Source organism: Nothobranchius furzeri, chromosome 4, assembly GCF_043380555.1.
Source record: "Nothobranchius furzeri strain GRZ-AD chromosome 4, NfurGRZ-RIMD1, whole genome shotgun sequence".
In the NCBI taxonomy this organism is placed as follows: domain Eukaryota; kingdom Metazoa; phylum Chordata; class Actinopteri; order Cyprinodontiformes; family Nothobranchiidae; genus Nothobranchius; species Nothobranchius furzeri.
The window spans coordinates 67453133-67467885 of NC_091744.1; the positions used below are offsets into that span (position 1 = coordinate 67453133).

At 45.3% G+C, this 14753-nt stretch overlaps 1 protein-coding gene across 1 annotated transcript; it reads left to right on the plus strand.

The window, feature by feature from the left end:
- The first annotated feature begins 1076 nt into the window (after positions 1 to 1076).
- klf13 (Kruppel like factor 13) lies at positions 1077 to 11676 on the plus strand. The gene is made up of 2 exons (XM_015964445.3): positions 1077 to 1745; positions 11153 to 11676. Exons 1-2 carry the CDS (start codon positions 1283 to 1285, stop codon positions 11446 to 11448), a joined length of 759 nt encoding a protein of 252 aa, XP_015819931.1. The 5' UTR covers positions 1077 to 1282; the 3' UTR covers positions 11449 to 11676.
- Positions 11677 to 14753: the final 3077 nt, after the last annotated feature.

Genomic DNA, 14753 nt, shown 5'->3' on the forward strand with positions numbered 1-14753 from the left:
AGGATTTACTGTAATGTTTGTATTACTAGTGACAGTAATAGCGGTATGATGTAAAACTACCCTAGACGTTTGTACTGCCCCCAGTCGCCAGGAAACTACACACTGTCACTTCAGTATGTGATCTTCTGACTCCTATGTACTGCAGGTAAGACACTGCCTCTGTTTAAGATGGGGAAGGGGGGTGGGGTGGGGGGCGGGGGGTTACATATCTCCAGCTGTCAATGGGCAATCAGGCGGGGTACACCCTGGACAGAGAGCCAGTCCATCGCAGGGCAAAACACACACACACACACACACACACACACCCCTAAGGAAAACTTAGACAGACCAATAAACCTAACAGTCGTGTTTTTGGACTGTGGGAGGAAGTCGGAGAACCCAGAGAGAACCCACGCATGCACAGAACACGCAAGCTCCATGCAGAAAGATCCCAGGCCGGAAGCGGCATGGCAACAGCTCCAACCACTGCGCCGCCTGTTTAAAATCCCAATCCCAACATTAGCTTCTTTATTTTTATGGGATAATTTGGGTCGTGTAGGAAAAAGCCCTGCTGCAGCATGTGTGTAACTCCTCTGTTTACATCCATGAAGCTCCCCCCTCGCACCAAGTTAGCTTTCCTAAACGTTTCTCCAGGATTCAGGACCCCAGCCTGGGTGAAAAACTTCTTCCGAGCGCATGGAGACAAGGCGGCTGAAACTTTCGCGTTGCTCGGTGCACTCAGGGACAAGATGTACCCAATGAATGAGCGGCTGCGCTGCCGGTCGACACGCCCCCAGCATGGATACACTGAGTAGGAACCAGGGCTCCAGAGACGCACTCGCAGACGGTTTGAAGGCGCGATGGGAGTTTACGCATCTAAGTTTCAGGAGTTCCTGTCGGCGTCGCTGCACTGAACAAAGACCTCTCTCTCTCTCTCTCTCTCTCTCTCTCTCTCTCTCTCTCTCTCTCTCTCTCTCTCTCTCTCTCTCTCTCTCTCTCTCTCTCTCTCTCTCTCTCTCTCTCTCTCTCTCTCTCTCTCTCTCTCTCTCTCTCTCTCTCTCTCTCTCTCTCTCTCTCTCTCTCTTACCCCTCCACCCTTTCTCACTCTCCAGCTGAGAGATCATCTCTGCGTTTTTCGTCCGAGGCGTTTCTCGCACAGGATGTTGATGATATACTGGAAAGCCGGGTAAGATCATAAAGTCAGTTCTCTGATGAGAACGACCTCTTCCTCCCCGTCTCTCCAAGGGAACAACAAGTACTTTTCCTCCTGCTTCACCTCCAGCACACCTTTGTTTTTCCTGGAATGCCATTGAGGAGCAGAGGGGGCTGTGTGAAAGATAAAATGGATCACTTTGCAGCAGAGTGCCTTGTTTCTATGTCCAGTCGCGCAGTGGTTCACGCACCGAAAGGTAACAGGGAGATCAAGCCGGAAACCCAATCCTCCTCCTCCAGGAACGGAGAGGACATAAAGGAGGTGATGGATAACTCCTCGCTTTTTGTGGTGGCACGGATCCTGGCGGATTTCAACCAGCAGACTCCCGACGTTGCTGCCGAGCAGGCAGCGAGAATAAAGGATGAGAGAGAGGATGGAAACTCTGCCACACCTACCGCCGGCCCCGATCCTGCGCTCAGACAAAGAGGCAAAAGATCGAGAGGTCGAACTGAGCAGGAATCACCTCAGAAAAAGCACAAATGCCACTATTCTGGTTGTGAAAAAGTTTACGGCAAATCCTCCCACCTCAAAGCCCACCTTAGGACACACACAGGTCAGTTTCTTTGGATGTGACTTGTTTGTTTTTTCTCACGTCTGAGGGAATAAATTAAACCACAGCCTTAAAACCAACAAAAGGAAAGTTGATAACAAAAAGTTAAAAAATTGGTCAATTACTGTATGGTAGGTCAAGGAGCCACCCTAAACGAGCGCGTGATCAGTTATAGTTTTATTTCTAACTTTGTTGTAAAACTTTAGATTGTCCTTTGTTAATTTCGTGGCACGAAAAAGTGGCTCGAATAAATAGTGCCACTCCCACTCATGTCTCAGAGCTTTGCCCCCCCCCCCCCCCGCACACACACACACGCGCGCGCACGCACATCACATCACCGCATTGGACAGCGTGTTCAAAGCCAAAATGTCAATTTGCGCACAAAATTTACGCACAAAAACGTAGTTTTATATCAACAGTCGGTGCACTTTTATTTTGTTTTGTGGCAGCACGTCTGTCTGAACAAAGTGCACCCTACATAACAGAGGAGTGTAAGTGCGTATGGGCATGCAGGAAGTTTGTCCGAAGAGTCAGTGCGCTCAGCTGCATGCTGACCTCTCAGAACCTCCCCAGATCTGCGCTCTGCATTCCGCAGGATAGGATACTGGGGAGGGAGGGAAGGGTGGGGGAGAGATATAGATCGGCTCAAATTGGGGGGTTGATAATAGCTGTGCAGTCGCCTGTCTGCCCAAAGCCCTTTGTTATGATGTGCCACACCCCCGCTAGACAGACTGCCAGCTGATCTGGCCAGCAACAGACTCAGCTAGCTGAGCCTCGACTGAGGAGTCACTGCCTCCCTCTCTCTGATCTGAACATGCACTGCAGCTCTCTCTCTCTCTCTCTCACGCACTCCACACCCACCCTCCCCTCCCACCCTCCCCTCCCTGCACACAGCCACACACGCATCATCCAGCAGCAGCATGAAACACCTTGCATGAGCGTGACCCATATTTGAGTCACGCGCAGCAGAAACGCTGTATGTGCAAGGCGTTTTTACCCATAATCCATTTCTTGTTTTGTTTTCCATCTCTCACCTGCCAATCCAGATAGGAATATTAGGCGTGTCCCTGTAATCTCATTCTACACTCATTAATATTCATAAACAATGCGAATACACCTGGTAAGGCATCATGGAGGGATCAAACTGGAGGATGTTCTCTGAGAGACGCTGATTTCAGTCACATTTTTACTGCATGTGCATCAAAGTGAAGAAAAGACAAGGAAAGGGAAACAATTGGATTTATAACATAATTTGCTAGTTTATTATTTGTTGTCATGCAGCTTTTATAATTAGCCCCAGGCACCATGTTTAAGCCTTTCTTTTCTATGGGATATCCCTACGCCTCAGCCGATTGGTTCCATGACGTGACTGGTGGTTACGCTGCTTGCTGAGAGCCTTTGGCGTGCTCATGCTGTGTGAGTGTACTGGGATTTTATGAGACCACGCCCGCCCTGCCCTTGTCACAGTGCCTATCAAGCGTTTCCTTTCCCCTGCCCCTTGGTTTGGATGTGCTCCGTTTGTCGTCTGGCTCCCCAAATGGGCTGTGTCCTATAAATTGTGTTAATAATGACTGGGCAGGCCCAGAATGTGGGTCAGCTGAGTTCAGCATGGGCTGCCTCAGCCAATCTTGCTGTGCTTTCAGAGTCAAACTCTGGCAGCGTGCTTCCTTTTCAGCCCCTACTAGCAGAATCAAGAGAGAATGGATCCCAGCCTGGTCAGGTCTAGCCAAACTCAGCTCTCTAATTGAAGGGGAAACACTATAGAACACAAACACAGAGTCTGGGACAAAATGTCCCTTCATGACTTCTGTAACATTCGGATTTTCTGCTGCTTTTGTCTGGCAGTTACTCCTAAATGTGAACTTGGTAACTGGGATTTCCTCAGAAAACCTCTCTGTCACTTAATGTTTATTTCCAAAGTTTAATACAAAGTCATTTTTATAAAGTAAAACAAAAGGACGTCCATGCTTCTACTTAAAAAAACATGTCTGATCTTGCCCCCACCCACCTATCAGAGTTCAACAGGGACACGGGACTACACACTGCATTTAAATCACTCATTATACTGCACTGAGGTTGGATGCTGGTGGATCCACAGCAGTTTAGGGGTCTAAGGTTACCAGGCAGCCTTTGTCTGCTGCTCTAGGGTAGGAGGTGGAGCTCAGATGCTATAACTATGTAAAAAAATGAGGGGACTAATGGCAGATTTCATGAATCACAAACAAATACTTGCTGTCAGTTCACAAAAGTCTTGCTTTTCTCTCAGGGAACAGACAGGGCTCTTCTTCCTTATGGGTTGTTTGCACAGAACCCTCCCCCCCAAAAAAGAAAATTCTTAGAAAAGCTCATCTTGCCAGCATACAATACCCAAAATCTACTAGTCACATACATAGAGGGGGTGTGGTCAATAACAAAGAGCCTAATGACATATTTTACAGTTGGCTTGATGTTTTGTTTGAATCTCTTTTGTGGTGCCTCTGATTTAGATAGCTTTACTGTCTTAAAAAAAGAAGGGGCACCACCTGGCAGCACAGTCCCAGCACCGTGAAAGCTCAGTTGTTCGCTCGTTCTACCTATTTTCAGTCAAATAACTGTGGTTAGGGGCCTTTTCAAAATGTAGAGTTACCCCAATTCCACATGGAAAACACAGCAGGAGTCTCATTATATATGCTCCATCCCTGCCAGTGGTTTATATTTGGCTGCAGTGAAACACAAGCATGCACAGTGGTCCTGTGTGGCCGATGGGAATGATGAGGTAGCAGGGTGGAGATGGGGTTTTTCCTGCTTAAATCTAACCCTGGCAAAGGTATGGGTCACGAGGTACACTGGTGCAAAAGAGTTCAAACGCCCCACAACAGGATTTTCACCACTGCTCTCAGTACAATCACAAATCTCCTGGTGTGACCATTAATCTGTGAGCTTCACTAGTTGAATAAAATCAGCAAATTTGGTATAATCTGACCACGACCCACTGACAGAGCTTAGTTGGGGGCGGAGTCAATGGTTGTCTTTCATATTGTGTCTGCAGACAGTTGGACAGCGTTCGGACCAATCAGAGCAATGCACAATGTGATGTATATGTAGCAACATAAATCAGTCAGCGGGGCAGCCTGCCATGCACAGACCTAGGCACATCTATCTGATCACGTCTCAAAGAAAAGTAGAAGAACGAATCGTCCAAAGTTGATGCCAAAGTCAATTCAAACGAGTGCTGTTTTTAAGCTGCCATCTTTGTTGTTTTGCTCCATTGCAGCTTTGCCGTGTTGAAGATATGCCCACCTAATGTCTCTACAAATATAGAGTGCTGTGATTTGCCCAGCCGAAGCTTAGCTAGGCCAATGGTAGCCCTGTTGAGACTAAAGGAGCGCGGCTAGACCACCTGCAGAGCACAACCTTTTTGCTACTTCTACGGTTTGTCTAGATTTTTATGAACTTCATTCTTTGCGAGTTGTAATGCACATGTATGATGCTGGGCTTTCTCCACTTGTGAAACAACAACGAAAATCATCTGGTTGGTTCAGAAAACCCGAGTTCACTGGGTGTGCCCAATACAACAAAGGTATTAGTTCAATCCACGTGATCCACATGGTGAAAATAAAGCCAGAGTCAAGCCACCATCTTGCCCATTAATCCTCTGTTGCAGTGTTACAGTCCTGTAGAAGACATCTTTAAGACGTGTGCGGGTGCACATGCCGGCCATATGTTGTCCTGCCTGCATTGACGCCAGGACAGTTTCTCGTTAATATCAGAGCACAAGCCTGACGCGACTATAATTTAGCAGTCAGGCATGCACAGCAGACAATCATAACAGTGAATGGCCTCGGTCAGACAGCGCCCAGCCTGGACTGTTTTTCAGTGACCCACAGGGCTCATGTATTCTTTAGTTAGTGCTATAAAAGCTGCTCTGTCTACTTCCCTGCCTGCCCCTCCCACCTCTTTCCTGCCTGCAAAGCAAAGCAGACGCTGAAGCGTGTTGCTTTGCAAGGCCCACTCTGGCCACGTCTCATGGTGTGGGGTTGATTACAAGCATACAGGAAGAGCTGAATGCAAACCTGTGGAACCCTGCGTCTTCTTCTTCGCCTCCAATGCTCAAAGCCCGCTGGCCTCACCTCACATGTGAGGGAGAGATCTGCAGCACAAAGGCAGAATGTACAGTAGAGTGCAGCAGGATGGGGGTGGGGTTAGATGCCAGGATATTCTCTGTCAGTGCCATCCACTGATGTAGGTCATTTATTCAGCTGCAGCTACAGCTGATCTGATTAAAATCAGAGGGACTTTAACCTCGACTGCAGAGCCCTTTGCTAAAATCTGAGACTGTGAACTGATTTGTGAATTAAGATGTTTGTAATTGCTCCACAGCTACAGTCAGATGGAGTGTTTGTTCCCTTGCTGTGGTGTGTGTGTTTCCTCTGGTATGTAAGGTGTGTCCTGCTCCTCCTCCTGTGTGATAAATCTAACTAGAAAACCACAACACACTGAGGTGCGGCTAAATTAACTTCTTATTTTTTGGGGGAAGCAAGATGAATAATTTCCCTGGAACATTTCTTGTGCTTGTCTTCCCAAGGATCAGCCAGTAGGAAGTTGGTGTTTTTCCAGCGTTTATCTTTTTTTTTTCATCCAGTATATTCTGGTCACTCAGCAGCTGACAGTCTCTGTGTTGGCTTAAACGAGGACGTATTATGATTATTTTTCTTAAATTTTATTAGTTGTGTTGTTATTAAAAGATGTTTATTAAGCACAAATTCCCTCTCACATAAAGCAATTTCAGCAGTTTTATTCTGGACACTTTCAGTACCTGCCAGAATGAGGCATTTTCAGGCTCTGTCACTTTAAGAAAATAAGCTGAATAGGCCACACCCACCCAACCCCCACTCAGGCTGCTATAAGCTAAGAAGCTCCAATATCCTGCTCTTCCAGCAGCAACTCTCTTCAGTCCTGTTAATTTCCTTATTTGTGACATCACAAAGACTTTTTGAAACACAATTTCTAAAACTAAACTCTGACTGAAAACGGATAAATGTGTTTTTTAAGTTTAGAGTGTTTATAGAGGCAGTAGAGACCCACATAGCACAAAATGATGCAAAATGTGTCTTTTGCGTAATATGTTCCCTTCAAAATAAACGGGAGACATGCAAGTGTGAGGAAGTGATGCACCTGATTCTGAGGCCTAACAGTTAACACCTTTACAACCGCAGGAGATAGAGTTTTCAGTTAACTCGGCTTAAAAGATAACACATGAAACTGGTTTTGTGAGAGTGCCCATTCAGCAAGCTGTCTGCCCTTCCCTGAAACAGTTAGGTGGAGGAAGTAATGCATAGCAAAGTGTGTGCAGGAGTCAGTCACACTTAACTCCACTGCGCATCCCTGTGTGAATGCCAAAAGTCGTTCATGCCGACCAAGGGCATTATGGTTGGTGCACGCAGCTTTTTTGATTGAAATGCATTACAAGTAGGGCTTTCCTGCTGGGAACAGGGCTATTGTTTGCAACCTGATGGCAACACACCAACCAGGGGAGGTGCTCCTATCAGCCACAAGCAAGGTTCTTCCCAAATCAGGACAAAAAGATGATAAAAAACAATTTTTACTGAACTTTTTATTGTTAAAGTGTAATGATTGTCAAAAACACCTGATCCACCCGACAAGCTCCAGCAGATTTTGTTGATTTGTACAAAGTTTCAACAAAAACAAGCTGTAAGTGAGTTATTTTCTCAGTGATTTGTCTCCTCTACCTCTGTTATTTTCCATAGAAGAGCAACCACATAAACAATTTGATCACAGATGTGTTTCATGACAAGCTGTGCCTTTCTGTCAGACCACAGAACTTCGCTTGCCTTTGTTGTTATTTTTGCACAGGCGAAGCGCGTCTACACCACCGAACAATGAAAGGAGAAGCCATAGAAAATGCCGTGATGTATATTTCTTTGCCGTGCACACACATGCTAGTGTTTATATCATCCTGGCACGTGATATCGCCTTTTTTGGGCGAGGGTGGGAGTGGTGAGGTTAACCCTGTCTGCTCTGGTGGAGTTAGCAGTCATTTAGTATTACTTAAAATGCCCTGAATGGTGCCGATCTGGGCTGGTGACTGGTCATAGTCTTGTAAACACAAAGCCAAACGACCGGGTTGTGCTCTGCCTTAGCGTTGAGTTTAGCGGTGTACTTCTCATTTCATGCTGCCTGGCTGGCTATGCAAAAGTGAGATCATTGTGTTCTGCATTTGGACATTTTAGCATTTCTTTCCTGAACAATTCACTTGTAAATGCCTGTGCAGGTTTAGGGAGCATCCTGTGAAACATATGTTCTCCTCTGGTCCTTGTGAGGGCAAAAGAAAGCTAACCTCATGGTGGTTTCTGATTTATCCACAGAAACAGCATTTTTCCTTTCTCCCTCTGCTGAGGTTTTTACTGCAGCTCGCTCCTTTACAGGTAATCTCCCGTGGCGGTTTCAGGTGTACACAGTGTGCCTGAGGTCGCACCAGGAATGTTGTGTAGTTTTGGTTGAAATGCTGGTAGAGGCGTCGTCGGAGCAAGTGATCGAGATCAGTTCCCCGCTCCTACGTCAAAACGAGATTTGATCTGGCCTTTGCAGATGGAATCCTTTTACACCTGGGGAACAGATTCCTCTTTCTCCAGAAGGTTCCTGCAGAAACCACTCATATATGAACGAGAAGAGGACAGAGGGATGAGCTGTTTATTTACTGACCCACTGGATCCAGAGAGAACACTTATATAAGTGGAGTGCCTGTGTCATAATCACACCACCTTGGAGAGAGGGGTGCTTAGTAGAGGTGCGTGATGCAACTCACTTTATGGGTAACTGGGTCACTGTGTGCGATTGTGAAACCCCCCTCCCCTCTCCACCCTAACACCCTCTGCAACTGACCCATTCTAAGAAAGACAAACCCTAACGCGAGAGCGTGGCTCAATGCCAAGGACAGGGCGGCCAATCAATGGAGGCTGACATCACGGTCGCCACGGCACCCTGCTGTGACACCACAAATAGATATGGAGGAAAAACAGCCCTAGTGACATTCTTCATTCAGCAAAGATGCTGAGTAATCTCTGCAGCCTCCTCCTGAGTCACCATTCAGAACGAGCTGTATCACAGCCTCTCTGGTGAAAGCAGCTGAAGTTGTAATAAGATCTGTTTAGTTTGAATTCAGAATGGTTTCATAACTCGACCCACACTGCTGATAGATATCTGACTCTGGATCAGTGCAGCCAGACTGGATATCTCAGCCCAGCTCTCCTGGATCTCTTTAAATATTAATGTCGTCGGATCTGTTACACTGGTCCGCCTGCGGCTCGCTCTCAGCTCACCTTTTAGGTTAGTAACTCCTTTCAGAGCGAGGTCAAGCTTCTTTTCTGGCTAACAAAACCACAACTCAGTCTGACGTGATGCACCTCCATCACACGAGCGCCAGTAGCCACGCTCCACTCAAACATCATAAGCCAGCGCCTAAAATGAGACAAAGCCACGCTTGGCATGCAAATGTGCATGTTGACACGTCAGTTGAAGAGTTTAAACACACAAAACCATGCATGAACCTGCAGGAGCTGCAGTGGGCGGGGCCAAAGCAGAGGTGAGGCGTCAGAGGCAGGAACATACTGTCTAGACTTGCTCTGTCTGCCTGCGTGTTTTGTAAGCACACAGAGCAAAGGGGGGAGGGAGGGAGGGAGGGAGGAAGGGGGCAAGATGTGCAATGTACCAAGTTCTTGTTTGTTGAGACTCTCTGGCATCAGGTAGCATGTTTCCATCGAAGGAAACCAAAGAACAAAAGAAAGTCTTACTTTTGTCTCACCCATAAACACCATGCACGTTTATGTCTTCTACCCTTCGTGCTTTACATTTCTAACTTGGTCATGCACAAAACACAGGATTGTAGATTAAATTTAGTCTGCTTGTTGCTTTTTTTAAATCCAGAAATGTAATAAAGTTGAACAAATGAGAGGGCAGGAGGTGTGGGTGTTAGTTCGATTCACACGGCTAAATGAAAGGGAAACAATTCATCCTGGCTTTAAGTAGATTTGTTTAGGCGTCTGTTATTATTGCCTGACGGGGGAGATCTCCCATGTGGGGAGTCACAGACATGGGATAATGACTGGGAGTGTGATTAGCATCTGAAGCTATATAATTAAAGTGTGTCTGCTACTTCTGTGTCACGCCATGTTGTTTTTTTTTTTGTTATCAAAAGTAATATTATTACAGGCGATTAGTCTAGCGTCTCCTAATATGTTTTAGATATCAGGGCTGGTTGTTAATATCCGTCTTCTTATCAGCTGATCTTTAGGAATAACTTTGTTTAGTCACGGTTTTATGAGTCATCACTTACTGGAATAATTTTTTTTTCATCATCAAACAAAAATATAAAGAAAAAAAATGAAATTATTTTGTAATTATGTTTCAAAACCTCTGAAACATTTCTTTAATCCTGCTAATAGAGATCAAACTTTTGCTAAAAGTTATTTTTGTTCTCAGATGTTAGAAAACAGCACCAAAAACAAGAAATCCAACACTCTGAGTTTAATAAACACCAAATCTTTGGATTTAGCTTGAAGTTTTCATTTATGCCAGCTGGAAACAAGGCTTACCTGGTGCTAGAGATGCATAAAAGTACAGCTAATTAACACATTCATAAATGTGTTTACAGAAAACACAGCTGATGTGTGGAGTGACGTCATCATAAAAGAGTTTTGCTGCAAAAGGTTTATTTAGCATGTGAAGACTTGAAATGATTCCCAGGGAGTCTCTTTTAATGGTTATCGGATACCAAAGATGATTTTTCTTTAATCCTTCAGACTAAAAGCACACATGAAGAATTCTGTTCATCTCTCAAATCACGTCAAGTTACTGTTAACCAACCTACTTTAGATTAAATCAGCCCATTTAATAGTATTTTACTGTCATTCCCAAAGCGACTCCGTCCCTAAAGTCTCCAGGATTACAGGACTCGTCGTTCAAATGAGTCAAATTTACACTAAACACCTCACCAGCCTCACCACATAGGTTTTGTCTCTTGATCTTAACCCGTTGTACAATCCTTGGTTGAATATTGCTTGAATGTTTCAGATCTTCTTCTGCTTATGGAGCAGGAGCACATCTAAAACATGCAGGTTAGTGGGGCGCAGAGACCTGGATTGGACATTTAAACAGAACCAGGGTTTTGAATACCTTGTTGGAGCATATTACACGTTAAAGGCGGTAATGACCTCTTGTTTGTGCAGAAAGAAAACTAGGAGATTATTTGTAGTGATTTTATTTCAAACAGCTTCCCAATTAGAAAACAGCAGCTGCTCAGAGTCAAAGTGTTTAAAGAGAAGGTTAGAAAAGCTAAATTTGTCTTGACTCGTTGCTGATTGTGTTCCCTCCTTCCTGCATGAATGCACACCTTTCCTGTCTGTTCTTTGCAGGCGAACGGCCCTTCCCGTGCACCTGGCCTGACTGCAGTAAGAAGTTTGCTCGCTCCGACGAGCTCGCTCGCCACTACCGCACCCACACGGGGGAGAAGAAGTTCGGCTGCCCCCTCTGCGACAAGCGCTTCATGCGCAGCGATCACCTGATGAAGCACGCCAGGCGCCACTCTGATTTCCAGCCCGGCATGTTGAAGAGGTCTCACGGCAGTGGGGCCACGCGCCCCGGCTCCCTCAGCGACTACAGCCGCTCGGACGCCTCCAGCCCCACCCTCAGCCCCGCCAACTCGCCTTAAACTGAAACCTGGTCGCACTTTTTCAGGCCCTCCAGACTGGGGAGGCCTTTATTTTCATCGTAACACTTTTGTTGCACAGTTGACAGCAATCCAACCCCCTTCCCCCTCTCCTCCCTTTTTGCTATTCCTGCGCTCGCTGTGGTGTACCATACTGTACATAAGTGCTTATTGTAGTGCAATTACTTGTGTGATCCTAAAAGAAGATAATGCCTTCCCCAGATGGCGATATCTCCCATTCTGTACCACATGTCTGTATTTTTTAAGCCTCTGCTCATGGCTAATTGTTTAATGTCAATGTTCACAGTCTAGAAGAAGAAAAAACAGACAAACACCCTGATGAGTCTTATCAAAATGTTTTTCAAATGGATTAGGAGAAGGGGTACACACATACACCTCAGGATCGAAGACAGTTGCTCTTTCTGTCATAGTACTCACATTGACTGCACAATATACTCATCACTTTACTCTAAAATTCAACGGAAGTTGGATTTTACACCCTGCTCAGGGATGGCCTTGTTAGCTTGAACGAATGAACGCGGTGAAGAGGAAACATACATAACGTCGCAGCCTTACACTCAAACACAATTTGCACTCGACGGTCACGACACAAACCTTCTGTTCCCTCTCATGATCGATGGGGAGTTAATTTGTAGTTTCATTTTTATGTGTGTGTGTGTGTGTGTGTTTTGTTGAGAGAACGATCCCCGCCTCGGAAAACAAAATCATCCACTCCCATCTTGCTCTGGCGTGACACTGGTCTGGGTTTTCCATGTTTTTTTAATGAAGCGGGACGTTTAAAAGCAGCTGTTTGTTTAACAAAATACCCAATCAGCACGTTTCCCCCAAAAAAATGGAGAAAAAAAAGTTGAAACAAGGTTAATTCATCTTTTAAGCACAGAAATGGAAAGAAAATACCAAAGAAAATGGTGAATGAAAGCTTTTTATTCAGCTCTGGAAGCCAGGTTGAGCCAGTGGCTACTCCCGAGGAAACAGCTGCACCCTTCGCAGCTTTCTGCTAGCACGCTGCTCCCCGGGGAGTCCTCCCTCATCCGGCTCTACCTGTCCTGTCAGAAAGTAGAAAAGCTCAGAGCCAGAAAAAAACATCAGCCTGAAGTCGGAGGCCAAACGCCGGGTGAAGAGTTGAAAGATCCGAGCCAAGCTGAGGGAACAAAACCAGATATCAGCAACAAACATGCGAGAGAGGGCAGGCCCTGATAAAAGAGGAGAGGTTTATCATGAGCTGAGTAGCACAAAGGAGGAGACAAACAGCCCCATTTCCTCCTCCTTTCTCCTTAATCACCCACTCCTCTTCCTCCCTGCAACTGCAGCAGAAAAAAAATGGCTGTCATTAGTGACTTGATCTAAACTCCAGGATAGGAGGAACATTTTTTAAAAGTGCAAAAGCCTTTTGTGTGTCAGCAATGTGGGTGGGAAGCTGCATCCTAGAAGCACAAACAGAATTCCTCCGCTACTGCTGGAGAGTACGATTTCACCGAAGCTGGAGGCCGGTGCTGATAAACCCCCAAACAGCTGCTTTCAAACTTCTGTCTCATCACATCTTCCAGGGATGTTGCAAAAACCATCCAGAGCAAAATCCACGATGTCAGCAGAGCGCCGCACTCACAAACCTGATGTTTCCCAGCACGTGAAGCTCTGATGACCGAGAGAGAACGCTGAACTGTGCTTTTGTTTTTGTGACAGACATGCTTGGATAAGTCAGGCAAACCTTGCATGGCAACAAGCACCACTATCGCACGCACCATGTCTTACGCCTGCATCGTTTGGGTTCCTGCTAGCACCTCCATCCTGCGCTCCACGCTCTATGCATGTTAACTTTGCTCTGAAAGCTGAGAGCCTTTTGGGGGTGGGGGTGGGGGGGGGGTGGGGGGGTGGGGGGGGGTTCGGCCTGGCAGGTGTAAGTTCATGAATGTCAGGCCTTGTTCCTCCTTTCTGAGCAGCAGCCATCTTTCTTTTTCTCTGACTTTTTCCCCCCAAAAGAGAACATTTCCCATTATAAACTACACAAAAGTTGCATCAAAGCTGCATGAAGACACCTCCTACAGCTCTCGGTCACCATTTCTTGAAAATGCCTCATAAAAATCAAGCTGAATTTTCTATTTTTAATTTTTGGCCTAGTTTCAAGTTTAAATTTCTCTCTCTTTTTTTAAATATGAATAAAAATGAATCAGTTTTTAATCTATAATCTGCACATTTTCCTCAGGGTCGACATCTGCCAAGCAGATACGGGACAGTTTGTGGATTTTGTTGTAAAATCGGTTGTTGCACACACACACACACACACACACACACACACACACACACACACACACACACACACACACACACACACACACACACACACACACACACACACACACACACGCACGCACGCACGCACGCACACACACACACATCCTATGAGCTCCCGAGTGCTCAGTGTTCCCTGCTGGTTGGAGCACACTGGACACACACAGGACCGCCTCAGTGCTGGCTCACCCCGTATGTCTCAGAAAATGCCCCACAGCTGTTTTCAGTGAGCTGCCCCTTTAAGTCTCGGAGCGAGTGGACCTCCAGAACCATGCGGATCCATGTATTCATCCATCCAGACTTCAGAGTGGCTCCAAACATACTTGAATAACTCAAACACACAAGGCCATTTCACACAGTTTTGTCTACTTTTTGTCAAACCCTTAAAAAACAGATTTTTTTGTCTGGATTTTTTTTATTTTACCTTCAGGTGGTTCTACTTAGCATTTTCTAAACCAGGTTCTGTCTCTAATGCTCTGTTGATGTCAGGGAAGCAGGTAGATCCACTTTACCTGCAATCCCAACGTTTATTTTATTCATTGAATTTAAAAAAAGTTGTTTTTTATTTGGAGGGTGGGATTTATTGACTTCTATGTATTTCAGTGATTGATTTATTATTCTAGATTCTTTTAAACATTTTCCATAGACCACAGAATTGTGTTAGTGATGTAGTCATTTTTTGTATTATTGCTGATTTTGTTTGTCAAAATGTTTGAGGTTGTTGATTTTTTTAAAATATAAAACTATACCTCTAAAGATATTTGACTTAAGATTAATCGTCATATCTTTTTGAATCATCCATCATGTAGCTTTTGTCTGAGTAGCACAATTAGTTGTTGGTTGAATTTGTACTACTTGAATGAAGAAGTAGAGAAAGAAAGGGAGATTTTTGTTTAAACTGAAAAGAAAAAAGCAAAAACACTGAGCTACATTTTGTACAAACGTACAACGTTGCCAGGATCTCCATGTCTTTAGTCATTTTTTAAATCTCATGTCAC

Coding starts and splice junctions, on each gene's coding strand:
- klf13 (XM_015964445.3), top strand. CDS start 1,283: ATGCCATTGAGGAGCAGAGGGGGCTGTGTGAAAGATAAAATGGATCAC. Junction 1,746..11,152: donor CCACCTTAGGACACACACAG/GTCAGTTTCTTT, acceptor TGTTCTTTGCAG/GCGAACGGCCCTTCCCGTGC.